At 40.8% G+C, this 21,446-nt stretch overlaps 1 protein-coding gene across 2 annotated transcripts in view; it reads right to left on the bottom strand.

Annotated features, from left to right (window-relative positions):
* Positions 1 to 21,404, bottom strand: part of pof1b (POF1B actin binding protein) — a 37,651-nt gene extending 16,247 nt beyond the window's left edge. For both annotated transcript variants that reach the window (XM_063488320.1, XM_063488321.1), the window contains exons 1-2: positions 20,337 to 21,404; positions 12,141 to 12,221 (exon numbers count right to left, since the gene is read on the bottom strand). In XM_063488320.1, the coding sequence (XP_063344390.1) occupies positions 12,141 to 12,221; positions 20,337 to 20,714 (459 nt within the window). In that variant the 5' untranslated portion in view covers positions 20,715 to 21,404. The remainder of the gene's footprint in view (positions 1 to 12,140; positions 12,222 to 20,336) is intronic.
* Positions 21,405 to 21,446: the final 42 nt, after the last annotated feature.

The raw sequence follows: 21,446 nt of genomic DNA, 5'->3' as shown, positions 1-21,446 counted from the left end.
CTGATCAATATTGGACATTTAAAAACAGGTGGCTGAAATCTGCCATGCTGCACTTCCAAACTACACTCAATCAAAGCCAAACACATCTGTCAGCTGCAGCTATGTGCATGTAGCAGCAGAGTCGAGTCAAGCTATCGTTGCGTAACTGGTTATTGAACACGCTGAGCTGAGCTACTGGCTGCGTGTGCTCTTCCCACAGAGAGCACCTTCACGCTCTGCAATCATTTGTCAGTCACACTTGTTCGCTGACACACGAGTGCTCCAAATCAACATTGTTTACAAAGTAATGTCTCATATCGACCTGTTTTCTCAGATGTTTTTATTGCAGAATTGCAAAATGCTGGCTGTTAAAAAGCACTTATTCATAACTCAACCCTCCAGACCTTCAGTGACATCTTACAACAAGACAATCTCATCTCTGAATCTTTTCAGCTGAGGGAAAGTCCCAAGTAGTGGCTATAATTATTTACAGAGGAACAGAGAGACAGATCGCTTGAAAGAGACAGAGAGTGACTGAGAGGGAAAAAAAGTAAATGGTTTTTCAGACATGTTTGTGTTTTGCCCATAATTTGAGACATTAATATTTCATTCAAGTTTACACACGAGGGGAAAAAACTAAGATGAACCAAATGAGTCGATACTGTCATATTAAATCTTTAAACATTTTATTGCTCAAGAGCTATTAGGTACATGGACAACCAGTCATTAATATAATACCTGCACTTTGATTTTATATCACATTACACTTTCTGTCCACTACAGTAGAGATATGTTTCACTTATACAATATTTGGCAGGTATTTTCACAGGGATACAGATTTTACAGGAATAGTCAAACTGTAGTTTTTTAACTTCTTCACAATTTTAAAATTGCTTACTAAAAAGTAACGTACAGCTGGGGCTCTTTGTTTACAGTTCCAAAGAGCAAACAGGGAGGTGATGCTCGCGTTATTTAAGTTTTGACTTAAAAAATAGGAAAACTTAAAACTGTGACGAGTTTTACGTTTTAAAGTTTTAACTTTTTTTGCATGCATTAAAACTTAAAACTACAACTAGACTGAACTGTCTGACATGTTTTTAATGTTATAAATCACTAGTTGCACCCTCTCCACCGCTGCTTAAAGGCTCAGTATTAACAATTAAATTAATAACACCTTATAAATAACAGTAATAAAACTAATAAAGACTCATCAACAGGCACATACTGTTCAGTTTTTTTCTTTTTTCTTTTTTACAGTTCACAGGTATAATTAATACTGACTTCTATGTGAAAAAAGAAACCTACACAGGTTTTTACTGTCAGTGTAATCATGTTATTGCCTGACTCTGAGCACAGTATGTACTAGCAGGTTTTTTTTAAGGCCTACCTGTGACTTAGGTGCACAGAAGTTGCGATGAGTGTGATGTCATGGTTTTGCAATGTACATCTGTGAGAATGCCAGCATCAACATAAAAAGAGTCTGGCACCACAGCTGAAACAATTCCTATTCCTGCTTATGCATTCCGTTACTACAGAATGAGTACTTTTTACTTTTGGTACTTTAAAGTACATTCCACTACTAACGCTCCAGTTCTTACTTAAAAGGTATTTTTACGTGTTGAAATTTACTTATTGCACTTTTAAACTCAGGTATTTAAACACAGGAATTTGGCCAATTTGACGACCAACACTGGCGCTAACACTGGAAATCATGGCATTAAAGCTGCAAAAACAGCTACTTTATTATGTTCTAGGACTTTTTTAAAGATTTCTCTGCATTTATTTATTTAAAAATACCTGCCTGAATGATCTTTCCGGACTGGTAAACTCTGAAATTTCTTTTTAAAACTAAATATGTTGGACTAAACAAAGATAAGGAGAACGACTGTTTTATGAAATCATTTCTTCCTACACATCCAAACCGTGACTGAGCAAAGTGGTTCAGCCAGATTCCACACAAGCTGAGGGAAAATCACAAGCTGGAATTTCCCACCAAGTGAAGTTTAAAGCATTGTGCCATTGGAGAGTCAGCAGGTCCTGCACAGAGCACTACAGGTGCAGCTTCTTTCACCACTGTCAGAGAGGTGTTTATTCACTAATACTGTGTTGCACAGTGCTAAAGAGAAAGGTGTTTTAAAATGTTTTGCTCATTTTTGCTACAAGAGACATACACAAGACTACAAACAAAAGAACTCTGCAGGATTTTTCTATAATTCATGCAAAAAATTGTTTTTTCCCCACACACGATTAAACACTGCACATATACACAAAGAAGTTACTGCAAGGTTGTGTCAACAGATTACATCATAATTTACAGCTTTTACTGATGAACTAGTATTTCAGCATATAAGGTACATAAACACTACCAGTGGGAACCTTGGTTGTAATGCTGCGGGCTTTCCTTTATGCATGGCTCATATAATAAACTACTGTGTAAGTCAGGAAACAGTGGCACAGGAGGTGAGTTTTACTATTGTTAAAATAAGGGTCAAGGAAATTCCAGAGAAGGGAAGAAAAACACATGTAGTGAAGCTGTTTAAATGCCTGAAAGACAGCAACAAGCTCAGGTAACTTCTCACAAGCCCTGGGAAGCCAGAAATGCAAAACAATCGCTTACCTGTGGGAGACAAGCCTGACTAAACCAAAAAAACTGCTGAAGTTTCAAAACTTTAATCCCTCAACAGAAAGAAAGGCTTATCTCAATGTTATCTTTAATTTTTGCAAAGTGAAAATATAAACATCCCTCTAATCCTGAAAAAAACCCCACAGTAAGCTTCATACGCATGATCTGTGTTACGTAAGTTAAGTCTCCCACCTGTTAGTATATTTTATTTGTGCCTATTTATTTTATTATTTTATTTACTTGTATTTATTATTGCTCTTATTTGGTTTCTGTGAAACACTTTGGCATACATCTGGTTTTTAAATGTGCTATATAAATAAAATTGTATTGTATTGTATTATGAGATGTGAGGCACAAGAGACAATGAAAGTAGCACAAAAGCATGATAAACACTAAGTAAAATGCACGTTTTATATAATAAATCACACAAAGAGCGATTTTGTTTATTAAAACAGGTCCAGCTCTCACAGAGGAAGGAAAAACAAGCGACTCAGATGACACACAACTCTGGTATTTGACAGGCTGTAAATCCTATCTAGACACTGTGAAACCTCGAGGTTGGTTAATGATCCCACACAGAGCTCAAAGGTCACAGCAGTGCCAAAGACTGGCACTACTTTCTCCTGTTTCTAATTCTTAAACAGTAAGAGTAAAATGGGAAACAAAAGGAATAAGGCGGCTACACAAAAACTATAACGGCGTGGAGGTGGGTGTGTCTGCTAGAATGACAGGCATGTCATTCTTGCAGAGAAAAGGAGTGTAGAAATGACTGACGGGCAGATCAGTCTGGACACAAACACGACTCTAAAACAAGCCACTTGCTATCAGCAGACATGCTGGTAATGGTGTGACATCTATATAATATTATTATTTTTCACAGGTTAGTGTCAAAAGTGTAAATATCCTCCTTTTAAATAAACTATATGCCACAGCTACACTCACCAGTCCCATTTAAAGTGACTTAAATTAGTTTTGCAAAGTAACTTGTTTTATAGTACCTGCAAATCTGTGATGTCTTTTATCTGTAAACATGCACATACAGCTTGGTAGCAATGTGGGTAGCTCCAATGAATAGAATCTCTCACAACGCACGACAGACAACTGGTATGAATGTCAACAAAAAACTGAATTTTTGCTCAAAGAGCCTGAAATTAAAAAAACAAACAAACAAACAAACAAAAAAAACGGATATCAAAAAGATATAAAACTGCAACAAAATCTTCAAATTGTATACATTTATATATCAGGTCAATAAGTTTAAGGCCCATTGAGCAAAAAACTGAATTTTTGCTCAAAGAGCCTGAAATTAAACTTGACCCCTGAGCTCAGTGGGGAAAAAACAGAAGGAAAATAAAAATGTTACTAAATATCGCCAACTAATATTTTTTGCACAGTTAACAGAAGTAAACTGATGGAAAGGAATAATAAAAGGCAGTACTTGGAGAGAGTACAGCTTCATTTTTTACTACATTTTATTACAATGTTCGCTTTTTTGTGCTATTTTAAAGCCTAAAAATGTGTTGGCTACTCAAAAAAAATATTAGTCAGTATATCACTACAGGTTAATGCAAATAATCATTAGTTACAGCCTTTCAGCAGTATGAGGGTAATCACGATTCATGTTTACCATCTCAAATGGGTGAGGCGCTTCAGTTTGATTTTCTTCTTCTTAACTGGAGATAAGATTGTTTTTACCAGTGATAAGAAATCAGGTATTTTAAGTAAAGGTGGTAAAAAAAAAAGTTGAAAAAGCAGCAGCTTCCTGTTTCAAATGCAAACAAAACTCTTTCAGCCTTCAGTAGCTGACTGTCACGGGCTATGAATGGAGCTTCCACAAAGAGCAGTAACTCAATACATCATCACCTCACTTCTTCACCGTGGCAGGCCTTCTGGTCAATGTGTGTGTGCGTCCGTGTGCATGTGTGTGTGTGTGCAGGTCAGTGCATGAGCCACACAGGCTCTCAGAAGCCTGAGTGACTGAGAAACACAAGAGATTGTTACTGGAGAGAGAAGAGTCACGTTACCACACAAGCCTCTTTGTGTGAGTCTCTGTGAGTGTCTTTGTGTGCATACTGAAAAAATCATGCATCATGCATTTGTGTGTGCATGACTCAGTCTGTCTTTTTAAGTCTTTTTAAATTATTTAATTTAAAAATAATTTAAATTATTTTAAATTGTTATGAATTATTGACCCAAGAACAGTCAGAAGCCGCATAAAAATGGGGAACTGAGGTGAAGGTGGGTTGCAAAGCTGCTTGCACATAGGCATCTACTGTTGGCAGACTAAAACAGCCTAAACTGAACTGCCTATTGAGACTCATATATAAGTTTCTGCTGTGCAATCGGCCATCATATGGACGGCAGAGACACCTGCTGATCTGATGTCAACATCTTGGCAAGGCTGAACAAACATTAAATTTAATTTTTAAAGACATCAGACGTGTAAAATCCTTCGTTCACAAAAGTGAGACACGAGACATTTTAATCTTGTTAAAAATAAACATTGAAATGGGATATTATTACAATAGAGTTTAATGCTGTTTTAAGCCAGACCTTTAGTTCACAAGTTTTGTCCACAGTTTTCAGATACCCTCAGTAGGAAATAAATAACTCCTACACTGGAAGCCACCGAGTAAAACTAAAACAGGAACTCAACAGGATGCATTGAACAGGTGGGATATTTGTTAGCTGGCAACACTGCATGTGTTGGGTTTCCAATTGTAGTGCAGGGGCTTCTGTGATTATGACCATTAAGTTTGACCTTTAACAGGTACAGACTGTGTTACCTTAATGATTAGATGCTTGGATGAACCACAGTTTTGTAGCTCAGCAACAGCACTGACATGTAGTGCATGCTCGTGAAGATGGATTCAGTCACTGAAAACAAAAAAGGCACCGCACTGGTAACCAGTTAAGCTTAGACTATCTGTCTAATTCATTTTTTAATGAATTAGAAGCAACTGAAATAACCTGGCTCCATAGTGCAGTGCACTATACACTCGCCTAAATTTGAGAATGTGTCAGGAAGGGCATATGGTGTAAAAAATCTGCAAAAATCACAACATTCAACGCTACTCGCAGTGGTGACCCCCTTGTGAATAAGGGAGCAGCTGAAAGTAGCCAGTAGCAGGTAAAACAACACGAAAGCCTACCAAGCACATAGACTCAATGTCACCATAGCAACAATGAAACTACCTTGGATGTAATAAGCGTGTGAAGCAGTCATCATTAACAACTCTCTTTAATGCTGTCACAACTAGAAAAACAGCTGATTTCAGAGTGCCGCCCAAAGGAGCAGACATTTATTTGCTTGGCACTTGACTGGATGGGTCATTTGTTTGGTACTAACGGCAAACTTCAATCAGTCAAATCAGCAAGTGATACGAATCATGGAACGCCAAAGAGGACAAACAAGCCGCAGCCTGAGAAGCTGCAAAAGCTAGCAAGCAAATAACAAAGGTAACTATGGAGTTAGCATGTCATTAGGTGATTCTTGCCAAATTTGTCAGGAAAATTTTGTGCATAAAAGGCAGTCACAACCTTAAAATAGTCAAAAGGTGATTGGATGAAACATATACTGTAATATGTAAAGCATGCAGTACATGATGCTACTTTCTTAGTCAGTAGTCATAGGACACTGAACGGGTCCAACAAACTGTGGCTTGGCCACAAGTCCACAGTTTGAAGCAAAACCACAGTTTGTCTTGAAGGCAAGACGGATTCACATGTGATAGTGATATCCTACAAGAATCCAGCTGCACCGGAAAGTATTATTTACACAACGTGTACATCAAATAATGACTATAATTACAAAAAACGGCCATTTCTTTAGGAATCCTGAAATCTCTGGGCTTTTGGATATAAAGAGGGCAAAAGGTGGGGCTCACTCTGAACAGGTCACCAGTCTATATTTCTCTCATTAATGTGCCTTCTATAAATTGTGAAAAAAAAGACAACAAGCATGAATGAGATCAACATAGCTGTGCCGGCTTTTTCAACTACAATTGATAAATGACTTTTAATCTGCTAATTTAATGGCAGTTCAACTTTCACAACCACAAACCAAAACAAAATTTATAATCCATTAGCTTCAAATAAAAAATAAAATATGACACTGACAACGAAAAAATGTGAAAACTTGAACAGACACTATGAAGTCAACTCAACTGGAAACCTCACTGAAGCCAAAGTGATTGCAGCATAAGGTTATAACTCTGTGTCTGTGGGTGTTTATCAGCAGAGAAGACTGAGGAGCAGATGGTATACTCATGATAAAAAACAAGATGCATTTCAGCTCTTTGAAACTTGCTGATATTTGAAAGGAGTTGACACTGCAGAAAATATGACAGGAAACTCACGTCAGACAGGCTGGATCTGTGTGGATCACCTGTTTGATCAGCTGTTGACCTTTTTAACAAGATAAAAAAGTGGACAGTGATAATTCCTAAGAAATTCCTTAAATTTAAACATTAAAAAACATGATATCATCATTCTTGCTTCACCTCAATGTGTCTCCCTTCTTTACCATCCTATAATTAGGCTTGAATACCTCACATACCACACAGCTGTGAGAAAACCCTCTAAGGAAGCATCGGCGCATAAACCTTCAGAAACCTTCAGCTCAAACACAGCTAATCACTATCACTTTCACAGAAGATAGTCGTAAAGACTGCATCCTCCACAGCAAACATGTCTGTCAACAACCATCCTGCTTAAATACCCATGAACCTGTAGTTCTTCATTTGGCAGAGAATTTTTGTCAGAGCACGAAATACTTCAGGGAACCCTTGAAATTTGATTCTTTACGCGATATCAGAGATGTAGAAGTTTCCATCCATCGTAAAAGACAGAAAAATGTGCTGAATGTTGCTTCCACATCAAATATCTTCCTAGGAGAAACTATAGAGCCACACATTAATGTGTTTACCTTTACTGTGTGAGAATTTACTATGTGCTTGTTGCTGAATCATAAATCATTAAATCAGACAGATCTCCTCTTCGGGGTCGTCTCCGTGTGCACCTCTGCACCCGTTCTGCTGCTATTTTTAAACCACTCCATGGAAGCACATGAAAAATTCACAGGAAGGCAAATCCACAGCTGTGGCTGTTTGAGCCAAATGTTGTCCCTGAGGACTCCACAGTAGAAGTCTTTGTTAACAGTCTGGTCCTGTGGGACACATGTAAAAACCCTCCTGGTCATTCTACTGACACATAAAGGTTGAGACAGTTTGACAAATATGTTAAATTTGAGGTTCACAGTTAAGAAATTACGACATTCATCCAAGTTGTCAGAACAGGAGTTCCTTGGAGCTAATCTGCCCTAAGATGACCTTTGAGATGGAGTCTCCAAACCTTAAGATCCCTCCCCTGTTATTCTAAGGTCATATCTATTTATTTTGGACAGCTGTTTTTCTTCTTCACTTTTTCTTTATTTTGTTAAAAAACTAATTGCAACATCTTCTGGCATAAAAGCATTAATTAATGAAGAAAAACATCAGAGAAATTATGAAAACATTCTTTAGCTGCAGCCCTGTTCTTGTTCGTCAGAGAACCGTGTTATTTTCTAAAACTTGCTCCGTGCAGGTAAGTCAAGTGCTTTCACACAAAAGTGGGAAAACATGAACCTGGCAGGGTGAATGAACAGGTCAAAACTACTGCCACACAGACAAAAGCACTCCCGTTTAATAAAAATGAATCCTATCCTCAAGCAATAAGATTTCGCTTCACATAAAGCAAGAAACACATGTGCAGACGTGCTTTTTACTATACCTTGCAAAAGCTGGGGCCTTCATATAACACCTGAATTTGCTACCATGTGAAATTTGCGTTTCATTGCACCAGATGTCACAGTCAAACCCGCTCCCAGGTCATAAATATGCTAATATATAGCATTTTAACTTCAGCCTGTACAGACCTGCAACTGTAAACTTGCATTTGCATGCAAAGCAGTGGAGCGGTGTAGAGTGTCCTACGGTCACTGCAGGCTGACTGGCTCTGTGACAGCAGCATTTTAGGTAGTGATGCATTTTAGAGAAGCGTCCCTTGCGTGCCTGTGGAAGTCTGTTTATGTTGTGTGTGTGAGAGAGAGAATAGGTTAAATGTTTTTTTTCACTGTGGGTAATATTTTCAAAACTGGTCCGCCAACTTTTTTCTCCTTTGATCTTCCCGTGTTTATCGCTCGAATTTAAGCTGAGACTTGGCTGGTGACAAACATGATGTAGGTCACAGCGGTAATGGTTACCTGGTCAGTCCAAAGGAAGCGCTATATTCATTTTCTTCTCTGTAGGCGCCTTTTACAAGTCAGATCTACAAAACAGAGTTTGATCTTGAGAAGATTCAGTTATGCCACACCTTCCATTCAGGGATAACTGATACTCTTTGTTAATCAGTCGCGTCGTGTTGCTTTTGGAAACATTTTATCTGCCGCTGTCACACACTGTACAGCCTATGAAACATGACTTCATTCAAACCAAAACAAAAATGTGAACAGCCTTCAAAAAGAGTAGCTGGGACTCTCTATCACTTCATTTAGAACTGAAGAAGCCTTTTGGATGGAGGTGAAACACACAAGTCCAGTTCTCTTCGTTTCAAGCGCTCAGGGCAACGATTACCTGGATGATGTAGAACCTACACAGATGTGAGTTACCTCACATCTGTTAGATCATAGTATTTAAATGTATATATGTTATATATGTTACCTTACCCTAATAAAGTAAAAGCCCTAAACAGCTCTTTGTATCGTGCTTTAAGTGTGCATATTTCTATTGTAAAGATGGGCATTTTAACAAAATTGATGTGCCTTTGGAGTCAGCCTGCAGAACTGCAGTTTCTAGCAGGTATGCGTTGGCTTCACTTTTCAGGCCTGGAGGTTGCAGCTCAAGGGTGAATTTCCCTTTACGCTTCAGATTCTACCTCTTATCTACACTGTGCAGCCTCATTGCGCTATGGCTGATGATGAATATGGAAAAAGGTGAGAGGTAAATGATCAGTCTGCCAATTAGCATCTGCATTTGCATCTAATAACCAATCCCCGCCCCTCTCAAGCGCTCAGGGAATGTCTTCAGATAACAAAGGTCAAAAGGCCTCCGTGACATTCAACAGTACACCAGCCGTCTCTGCACACTACAAGAATCCATCATGTTTTGGGTTTTGTTTTGTTTTCTGAACTTGCTCCCCTCCCACGGAGACGGGCAATTTTAGCCCTCCAATCCTTCCGGCCTCACCGGTGGGTCTGTGTTCATTACAAACATGCTGTGTGTTGAGAAATGTTTTAGTCAAATTTCCAAGAATGTGTCACACAGTAAGAGTGGCGTTTGTGTTTAAAGTGGCTTCTAATGACTTCAAAAAAAGTTAAACATGAAAACCATCATTAAAGTCAGGAGCAGACTGACAGACATTTCTTTTTCTGAGCCTGATAAAAAAAACAAAAGTCAGGTCAACCACAATTTGCTTCATGTCACTTTATCCTCACTAAAAAACGAAATCATCAAGAAAGAATTCTTCAAGCAGGTCAAGAAAAGCTGATTAGTAATAAGTTGTAACTGATGAGCTGACGGGAAAGAACGCTGTGAGCAAGTTGGAGCGAAAGCAGATTAGAGGCAGGGGTAACTCCAGGACACTCTGCAGATGGTTGATGTACGAGCAAAGAAAGCCCAGATTGTGATTACGAGGCTTTACCTTTTCATATCAAACCGGTTTATTCTAAGATTAAGTGAAAAGAAATGAAGAAAAAGACAAAAATGCCAAAGAAGACACAGAAAAAGATGAAAAAGTCATAAAAGCAAAGAAATAACACAGGAAGTGAATGAGTTTGACCAGACGGGCTTCACCGATGCTGATAAAAAGTGGCTTGTGATATTTTCATCAGACTATCAAAACATTGAAATGACAATGCTGTAAGCTTATAAGGCAATGTAGCTACCTATAATCAGGCTGGTACAATATTTGTTGAATTGCAAAGTTTTACAGCATTGGAATGGTTTCATTTACACAAGCCATTTCTTTTTTATCAAGTGGTCAAAAGCAGCTTTACCTTCACAATAAACAAGTCAAATGTCATAAAAGTGGAAATATGTCAGTGATAAAGTATTACATAACTGTGGACTGGCTGATTAATTTGTTAGTGGACTTAACAGACTTAACAGTGTGTTTAGATACACAGGATTTTCTTGGGTTGTGCCAAGAAAAAATGCCACACCAGCTTGATAAATCAAAGATCCTCCCTGCTGTAACAACAGCCATATACATGACACTGCAGGTTCAAATCAAAAGAATGCATCCACCTACAGCAAAGGCCTCTGGGAAGTGGCCAGACACACCTCAATTTTCACACCCACCCAGCGTGGTTTGTCAGTGTTGTGACCGTTTCAGGTCCTGTGATTACGAACAAAGTGCTGTGGTAACAGTGTGACTGTAAAGCAGGGCGTTGCTGCCCGCACAGAAAGCATGCATGTGCAATGAGTTGCCCCTGGCTGAATTCATTTTAAAACAAAACCAGATAAAAAAAGAAAACACTTGCTATGCTACTGTACTTTGATGAACTAGTGTTCCCATGTTGAGACTGATGGGTGTGTCGCTGCCTAACTGACAGATGAACTCCACACCCCTTCTGCATTTTTCCGACTTTTTCAATTTTTATGTTGAAGAAACAGCTACGACTTCAAAGTGTCTGTAACTACAGAAAGAAACCAACAACTGTTGTATCAAAAATACTGGACCATGATCAGATTTTTTCTGTGTTCAGATGATCTAATTCATAATTTGATTCATAACAAGTTGAGGTCTTGTTTTTTGGGTTTAGATTTTGATTTTTTTTGTTGCATCAGTGCTGATACTCAGGTACAAGCAAACAGTATTTCGGTGATTAGACGTCAATGTGCAGCATGTTTATAACCACACAACTAATGTACATGTTTAAATATTCGCTGAAATGCGGCTGAAACAAAAGATAGATTTAAACGTTTTAACTGTCCAGTCACTCTCTGCGTCAGAACTTCATATTTATGTTGAATTACTGTTGATTTAATTTGTATATAACTGTAATGCAGTCCATCCTTTGCGTTTACATGTCAAACACAGTTTGGGGGTTTCTTGGCTCTCGAATGCTTGCAGGGTGAACCTGTTGAACTAGACTGTGGTGTGGTGCAAAACCTCTTCTCTCTAAGTTTTTCTTTTTAATCTTGAAATGACACTGTCAGGTAATGGACCCACCTCTGACTTGTTATAACAAGCTACAGTCTCATTTGCCTAATGGTGTGTTCATCACTGACATGAAATGTCTGTTGGTGGAGTTTCGACCTGTATTCCTATTGCTGCTGACATTTTTCAAATATTATTCTTATCATTATTTGCTCTTTTCGTTCGTCTTAACACCATGAAACAAACTAAACTATACTTTAAATAGATTTGAAGCTTGTGCTTTTGTAGCTTTAAAATCAGTGATGAGCTAATGCTTAGGCAGTACAGAGACTTCTGCTTTATAGAGCATTTTGTACCCAGTAAGGAGGCTTTTGTGACTGGATGAATGTGAGGTCCTTACCTCCTCCTCAACACTTGTCGCAGGGCTCTTGATAGGACTGGCTGAATGGCTGAACACAGATGAAGACTTCCTGCTGGTGCTCTGAAACAGCCGGCAAAAGAGGGAGAGAAGAAAGAAGAGACTGTCAGACATAAAAGAGAACTACAATAGACCTCAGTCCTTGGGACACTGAACCCATAAACCCCACTGAACCCCATCAAAATAATCATCATTTATCTCATACTGGGCTTTGAGAAGCCCTGTTTGAAACAAGCTGCACCACTCTGTGATGCAATATAAATCCACTAGTAGAAAAAACTCTGAATCTGAAACTGAGCCATCAGAGCAGTTGGAAGCTGAGGTCCGTTGGTAACATGAATCTTGCTCTGCTAGACCCAAACATGGCCTCATTGTCCTACAACACTCAACCCCATTTTACTTTTTCATTTCCCAGGTTCTTCCTTGTACTCTTCAAATAAATAATTACAGTGTGTTTAAATAAATCTGAATTTGTGATTTTGTATCATGACCTTCAGGATATTCAGCTCAGAGCACTAATAAATAACAGTGCAAAATAAATGGAGCTCATTGGGAAGTTAAGTGCAACTTGGAAAAATTAGGAAGCTTATTATTTCCCATTAGAGGGTGTCTACCCAACAACAATGTGCCAGAAATTTGAATACAGCTGCTTTAGCCTTGTATGCTTTAGAATTTTTTTTAAAAAGGGCTTCCTGACATTGTGAGAATTGTTGACACTTGGTTTTTTTTTCACTCTGAAGGCATTAACAAAACCGAAAATTGAATCCAAGCCAGTAAAAATCAAAATACATTCCAATGAGGCAAACAAGCTGTGAATTAGACAAAAAGCGGTCCATGGGTCATGAGGTTTGCCGCTAAATCCAAAAGAAACAGTAGAAATCTGAAATGCTCAGCTATTTTTCCCCATGAATCTATTGATAATAAAAGTATACACGGATGCACACGCCAATTAAAAGTTTTGCAATGCTTTAAAAATCAGAAAACAAATCCGTACACCAATACACCAGCGCCAAATGTCGTATTTTAAATGAAACATGCTTTACCCATGAGAATCACCACTTCATGGCTCTTATTTTTTCCTTTCTTCTCCACTGAGGCATTGAATTGTGATATGTTGTGTGTAATTCTCCAGGATGCTCTTGTGAGTTAGTCGAATTCCCATTCCTAATCAGTCAGTCCTATTAAAGTGAGACGTCTGGACAACGAACCGTTTTAAAAAATGATGTTTAACCCTTTATCTACCATGGGCCTGCTAGCAAGCCCATTTTACAAGTCCTCTTTAAATGACTGCAACTTCATTACCGTTTCCAATAGAGACAAAATTAAACAGTTTAAGAAAGAAGACGGGCTTTATGGGAATAATCAGTGTATAATGACAGCACAAGACATTCAGAATGTATTGTTGTCTGAACACAGACAGAACGAATCCCCTCTGCCTAGATTTACCATGTCTGCTTCTATTCCCTTACTTTCCTGAATGATGAGATTTTAATCTTTTTACAATTTTATAGCCAAGATAACAAATAAGTATTCGAGGCCTTTATGAATCTTGGTCAATAAAGGGTTAACAAACACCTATGATGATTACTTGAACTATGAAACAATGCAAACGAGTGCCAACGGTCACACTGAAATCTGGAAACCTAAAAATGATAAACGGTCAAATACAGCATGTAGTACTACTACATTACTATACTACATGCACAGCCTCCAGTCATTAAGAGCTAACTATAGAGCATGGCAGCTTTTTCTAAAGTGAAAGTCCTGTAAGTTACTGGCATATTAAATCAGCTTCAGCTCCTTCATTAATTAAAAAAACGAAAGACGAGCGACAGTTTAACCCTCGATCACCAGAGTCTACTTGAGCAGATGCAGATCCCATCAGGTGGAACAATAAATGAGTCTTCAAAAGTCAGGGCGTGCCACCTCAGCACAGTCAGACGGGGTGTGGCAGCACTTCTTTATCACACACGGTGTGAGCACTTAGCTTTCAATGCAGTGGCTTAAGCAGCAGAATGAGCCTGAAATTGTAAGTAGCCAAAGTAAAAAAAGACGCAGAGGAAGTTTTTCAATTCTGCTGCACTCGACGCTAGATATATGAAATAAAATCATCATTAAAGAGGCAGCAGATAAAAATGTAGAAAGCTGATATAATTCAAATGTTTTCAGCCTGCAGCAGAAACCTTGTGTAAACCATTCCAGGCGCAGAGGCCAACATATTCAGGAAGCGATTACTGGAGCAGGGAAATGCTCGCTGGCAAGACTTTGGGAATTGGAGGACCACACCGGTGTCTCGTAAATCAACAAATGATCAAGGAAGATAAAGATTCAGAGAAATCGGAGCTCAGGCTGAGTGTACTCAGGTGGCAAAACTCAAGAGACCTAGAGCACACTTGGTAGTGATCATGAGGAAGTACTGATAATAATGCCATATCGTATTTTGCCAGCGACCGAGCTCTAAGCTGTTTGTTTTACTGGCAATGGGCCGAGCTGGCAAAAGTTCCTTAATCCTTGAATAAATGTGGGGAGATAATGCAAGACATTTAAAGCACATTATTCTTACCTCTACTATAGTAGCTTTGTATACTTCACCATTAAAATTACTCCTCATTTATCATAGTTAGCCCGTGGTTTCTTCTAATTGGCGTCACCTTACAAACTGATGATTTTAACTACAAGTGGATGGTGCTGCTGTTCTCACAGCCAGAGTCATGTGTCTGAGATGACCATTTTCCTTTCTAACTGACCTCATAAAGAGCTAAGAGCAGAAAAAACTGCCTTTACCTGAGCATTAATTGGAGCCTGAACATCTGGGTCATACATTATCTGCCTTTTCAGCACAGCAATAATTTACTGGGTAATCAGTTAAGGAAACTAAATACTGTAATCAGAGTATCTAAATAAACAAGTTAAACAACAACAATTACTTAATACTTGACAACTGCTGACACAGACAGGTTTCACCTTCTCCATCTGTATTTTTAGCCTTTTATTTGTTTAGGAATTCACTAGGAAATTTTGGAAACACTGCTGACCCAGTTTTACTTTGACCCAGTTTAGTCCAGATGGGTAAAAACATACTTTTAGAAATAATAATGCATGCACTTGTGACTGCTACCTGATTGGGGTACGTATCATTCTATTGTGCCTCACCCTTCTAACACATGCACCTTTATATAGAAGAAAGAATTGTCCCCCACCACAACTACTAATAGTTATTCAACAAGGCTAGCAGCCCTCTTCTAGGAGATGTTTTGCAGACACGGTACGACGACCTCCATGTGTAGCTTCAATGTGAACAATTGGTTGTGTTCTCTGTGTTTGTATATAATGAACAGAAGTTCTTGCCGTAGTACAAGTAAGTATTTATGCACTCATGCATTTCTTTAAAGACATAAAATCTATAAAATAATGTTAAAAAAAATCTCAACTAAATGTTTTCTGGCTTTATTCTGGATATTTACTTTACTCTGCATATTGTTTTTAATCTAATGAAGTGATACACATGACAGATTTTCACTCTGCTAAACCCCACTTTAAAAAATAGCATATGCAGTAGTGCTGTGTCGGTCGCGAACGAAACGGTTCTTAGAGCCGAGCCGAAAGAGCCGGTTCTCTAAAAAGAGCCGGAATTCCCATCACTAATATGCAGAATTAAATGGGAAAGGCTTAATTTTATATTTACATAATAAAAATCTAAATTCCTCCTTCATGCCAGCAAATCAGAAAAAGTGTCTTCAACTGCACAAACATCACCTCAGCCTTGAGAAAATTTACAGGAGAGTGAGAGAAATGAGAAGCTGATGCCATATTAGGAACATGCTTACATGGCTAATGCTTTCCTGATGGCTGACCCATACTGTCTGCACACAGCAGACTCCCTGCTCTGATAGTTGACTGCAACTTAAACCAATCACCCATCTAGAGATGCTTAACAGCCATGTGTGAGCAGAAACTGATTTATACCAACACAAGATCTAGTAGATTGCATCAAAACCACCAAATCTGTACTGATACTCATATTTAGCATTTTATGCTTGTGTTTTTATCTCTAATGGGTAAAACGCTTAGTTTTAGTGAGTGAAATCAGTCAGTACGTAGCCCACTGTACTGTGTTAAGTCTCTACTTCCGGCGCCCCCCGTGTGCGGCAGCCTGTTACAGCAGCTCTGCTCATTCTGAGTTTCTTTCTTTCTTATCTTTTCTTCTCGTAATTTTTCTATAACTAACGTATTAGTAATTAGACTCTGTAACCATGTTCTACCGTTTTGTGCTAGTTCTGGTCGTTTTTCTTAGTTTTTTTCTACTTTTTTCACCCGTGTCTGGGGACCCAGAGCAGGGATCCTTTGTTTACAGTAAGGATCAGCTGTTAGCGCTGCGTCCCGCAGCGGTACTGCCGGCGGACAGACCTGACATTCCCAGTGAGCTGAGGAGGAAAAGACGGGGGTGTCGTGCTGGGAAGGAGCGCCGTCGGCCGAGAAGGAGACGTTATCGACCATCTCTTCCTTCTGTAATTATTGGAAATGTACGTTCTTTGCACAATAAATTGGATGAGCTCACGTCGCTAACCTGGTCACAGAGGGAGTACCGGCAATGTAGCATCATGATGCTAACGGAGTCGTGGCTAACACCGCTAACTCCGGACACGAGCGTGACACTACCGGGATTCCAGCTGCTGCGAGCGGACAGGACGAGAGAGAGCGGTAAGAGGAAAGGAGGGGGACTGGCAGTGTTTGTGAATGACAGATGGTGTAACCCTGGGCACATCACTGTGAAAGAACAACTCTGCAGCAGAGACATTGAGCTGTTAGCCGTTAGCATGCGTCCGTACTACCTGCCCCGGGAATTCTCGCATGTTATCGCGATAACAGCGTATGTCCCCCCCTCGGCCAACGCGGATGCAGCCTGTGACACTCTCCACTCAGTGGTCAGCAGACTGCAAACACAATCTCCGAGAGCCCTCCTCATAATATCAGGGGACTTCAATCATGCCTCACTGGACTCCACACTGCCCACCTTCACCCAGTATGTGACCTGCCCAACCAGAGACAATAAAACACTGGACTTACTGTATGCCAATGCAGAAGAGGCATACAGTTCATCATCTCTCCCTCCCCTGGGCAGATCTGATCATAACCTGGTGCACCTTGTCCCTGTGTATGAGCCCTTAGTGCGCAGGGAGCCACCAGCCACCCGCACAGTACAGAGATGGTCGGAGGAGAGCGAGGAGGCTCTTAAGGACTGTTTTGAGTCGACTGTGTGGGAGGTGATCTGTGACGACCACGGAGAGGACATCGACAGCCTTACTACATGTATTACTGACTATATTAATTTCTGTGTGGATAACACCGTACCTACCAGGACTGTACGGTGTTTCTCCAACAACAAACCTTGGATTACCCCAGAAATTAAAGCCGTCCTCAAGCAGAAGAGGAGGGCCTTCAAATCCAAAGACAAAGAGGAGTTGAAAAGGGTGCAGAGAGAGCTGAGGGGACTGATAAGGAATGGGAAGGACAGCTACAGGCAGAAGATGGAGAACCAGCTTCAGCAAAATAACGTTGGTGAAGTCTGGAGAGGCCTCAGAACCATCTCAGGCCACAAACATCAGAACTCTCTGCCTGGGAGGGATGTGAGGTGGGCAAATGAACTGAATCATTTCTTCAACAGATTTGATTCAGCCATGAGGCAGTCTTCAACATCGGCTGCAGACTCACCCACCCCCACTGCTGCTGTTCCACCTCTGACACCTCAGACACTTCACACCTCCTCTATTCACCCTGCTCACTCCTCCCCACCCCCAACAACAGCATCCAATACACAATCAACACAAGGCTCCAGCCTGTCTCTCTCAACCACCCAGGTTAGGAGGGAACTGAGGAGGATTAAAGCCAAGAAGGCAGCGGGTCCAGATGGCATCAGCTCGAGGGTCGTCAGGTCCTGCGCAGACCAACTGTGTGGTGTGATGGAGCACCTCTTCAACCTGAGCCTGAGGCTGGGAAGAGTCCCACAGCTCTGGAAAACCTCCTGTGTTGTACCAGTGCCAAAGACTTCACGCCCCAAGGACCTCAACAGCTACAGGCCGGTGGCTCTGACATCCCACCTGATGAAGACCCTGGAGCGGCTGGTCCTGGCTCAGCTTCGGCGCCTTGTGAGCTCATCACTGGATCCACTTCAGTTTGCCTACCAGCCTGGCATTGGAGCGGATGATGCCGTCATTCACCTCCTACATCGCTCCCTCGCTCACCTGGAGACCGCTGGAAGCACTGTGAGAATCATGTTCTTTGATTTCTCCAGTGCCTTCAACACTATTCTTCCCTCGGTTCTGAAGGACAAGCTGGAGAACTCTGGAGTGGACCATCACCTCACTACCTGGATTCTGGACTACCTCACCGACCGACCACAGTATGTGAGGACTCAGGGCTGTGTGTCGGACAGGGTCGTCTGCAGTACGGGGGCCCCACAGGGAACGGTTCTGGCTCCGTTCCTCTTCACCATCTACACTGCAGACTTCTCCCACAACTCCACCCAGTGCTTCCTGCAGAAGTTCTCTGATGACTCTGCTATAGTCGGCCTCATCACTGATGGGGACGACAAGGAGTACAGAGGACTGACTCAGGACTTTGTGGACTGGTGCCAGCTGAACTACCTCCAGATCAATGCCAGTAAAACAAAGGAGCTGGTGGTAGACTTCCGCAGGCACAAACATCCTCCACTGCAACCACTGAACATCCAAGGTATGGACATTGAGGCTGTGGACAGCTACAGGTACCTTGGTGTTCATCTGAACAGCAAACTGGACTGGACTCATAACTCAGACGCCCTCTACAGGAAAGGGCAGAGCAGACTGTACCTGCTGCGGAGACTCAGGTCTTTTGGAGTGGAGGGCCGACTCCTGAAGACCTTCTATGATTCTGTGGTGGCCTCAGCCATCTTTTATGGTGTGGTCTGCTGGGGCGGCAGCATCTCTTCTGGGGACAGGAAGAGACTGAACAGGCTGATCTGCAGGGCCAGCTCTGTTCTAGGATGCCCTCTGGACCCAGTGGAGGTTGTGAGTGACAGGAGAATGGTGGCTAAGCTGTCATCCCTGTTGGACAACATCTCCCACCCCATGCATGAGACTGTGACAGCACTGAGCAGCTCCTTCAGTGGGAGACTGCGGCACCCACGGTGTGGGACGGAGAGATTTCGCAGGTCTTTCCTCCCCACTGCTGTCAGACTGCACAACAAAGACTCCAACTGATCAACACACACATTCACACATGTGCAATAATCTTTTCTGGTATCGTTGTATTTTTACTGAGTTGTATATAGCACTTGTATTCTATTTTTATCTTATTGCATATTTTATTCTATTTTATTCTACTGTATATAGTATTTTATTTTATTCTATTCTGTACAGTTGTGTACTGTATTTATTCTTATTTTATTTTATTCTAATTTTTGCTTCATAACTTTTGCACTGTCCACTTCCTGCTGTGACAAAACAAATTTCCCACATGTGGGACTAATAAAGGTTATCTTATCTTATCTTATCTTATCTTAAATAAATTATTTTGGGGGAAATGCAAACATATAACAGTAACAGTATAACAGTATGAAAAATGTCTGAACCTTTTTGTGTTGACTGTCACGTCTAGTTTATTTATATCTAATGTAAATAACAGAAGATAACCCAACGTGCTTTAGAGACAGGCACATTTACATTCCACGCCTCCAAAGAAAATAAATTTCAAAACACATGAAAAGTTGAAAGGTGTGTTAAACAATAATGATAGTTATTTAGGGGCCATTAAAATGTCTGATGATTAATTTCAAACACACATTGAAAACAAACACAAGTAATATAAAAGCAGTGGTAGAAAAAAGTAATTTTTATATTAAAAAGAAATCCCTGAAAATGCTGCCTGAAAATATCTGATTTCTAATGAAGCTTCTGCAAGAATCTCATGTTTTGAAAACTCTCTGTGGTGTTTTGTATCACACCAACAAAGAAGAGTTTAATGTGGGTGATTATTGTGGGTATTGCAAATAACATATCTTAAGAAATCTTCATTCTTAGTTGCTGTCAGTAAACCATATTCCTTTTTTGGTTTGCCTCCCAGTATTTCTTAGACTTTTGAACTGACTAAATAATAAGAGTTGTGGGGGGAATCTGGGTTGAATGCGCGCATGGGCCTCACCTCTGTCATGCTGAGATCCTGGTACATGTAGTCGTTTTGGTTGCTGATGCTCAGCTGTTGCATATTCTGCAGGTACATCGGGGACACCACCTGCTGCATCACAGGCTGTTGCATCATAGGCTGCTGCATCAGGACGAAGGACTGCTGCTGCTGCTGCACAGGCACCAGGTACCGCAACGTCCCATAGCCGGCGCCGTTTACCGCGTACGGCACCGCGGACACCTGAGACACCTGAGACATCGGTGTCACCGACGACACGGAGCTCCCGGAGAGCACAGGGCTGGAGGAGACAAACTTTGCAACCATCGGCTCCGGAGAGGCCTGTAGATTCCTGTAGCTGGTCGTCGTCGTGATCGTTTTCTTGTTCATCTGAGACATCTTGATGGATCGGCCCAGAACGTCACAAAACCGACGGAGAGACAACTGAAGAGGGGAAAACGCACAGCGGGATAAAACAGCACAGGTCTGTCAGCGCTGGCTGGGCGGAGGAGTCGATCCACCCGAGTTTAACTTCCACCTCTGCCGAGCAAAGTCTGGTCAGAAACGTACTGCTTGGAAAGGAAAACCAAACTCTTGAGGGAGGCGGGCGCTCTACTCCTCTGTATGCAAATCCTGGCGTACGCGCCACAAAGTGGGAGGACGCAGGGCGAAAACGCTGCTCACGACTTACAAAGTTCAAACTGACTGCGCTTCGTCACAATGGACACATAGTTTGTAACCTGTAATAAACGAGTTACCACCACGCCCTGATCTTGGCTGTGCGGGGAATGTGTGCTGCATGCTCCTCCAACACCGCCAAACACTTTACCTGTACACCTGTGCTAAATGCTGAAGAGGTGTTCTCCTTTCATTAATGTGTTGTATGTCAGGTTGGACTTTCTATAGGCTGTACCTGAAGAAAATACAGGTAGCCAGTGAAGTTTGACATCAAAATGATGCAAGTCAGCCGCTAGGCGGAGACAAACACTCACTTATGATACACACAAACACTGAACAACTAAAACAATTACACATAATGTAAGTTCAAATGTAAGCGCATGTTTTAGTAAAACAGTGAGTATTAATAAACTCCATGACAATAAGATGTTGCTTAGTTTTTGTTTATGTGAA

The sequence above is a fragment of the Pelmatolapia mariae genome, linkage group LG10_11, assembly GCF_036321145.2.
Source record: "Pelmatolapia mariae isolate MD_Pm_ZW linkage group LG10_11, Pm_UMD_F_2, whole genome shotgun sequence".
Taxonomy (NCBI): domain Eukaryota; kingdom Metazoa; phylum Chordata; class Actinopteri; order Cichliformes; family Cichlidae; genus Pelmatolapia; species Pelmatolapia mariae.
This window is presented reverse-complemented; position numbering and strand designations above follow the sequence as displayed.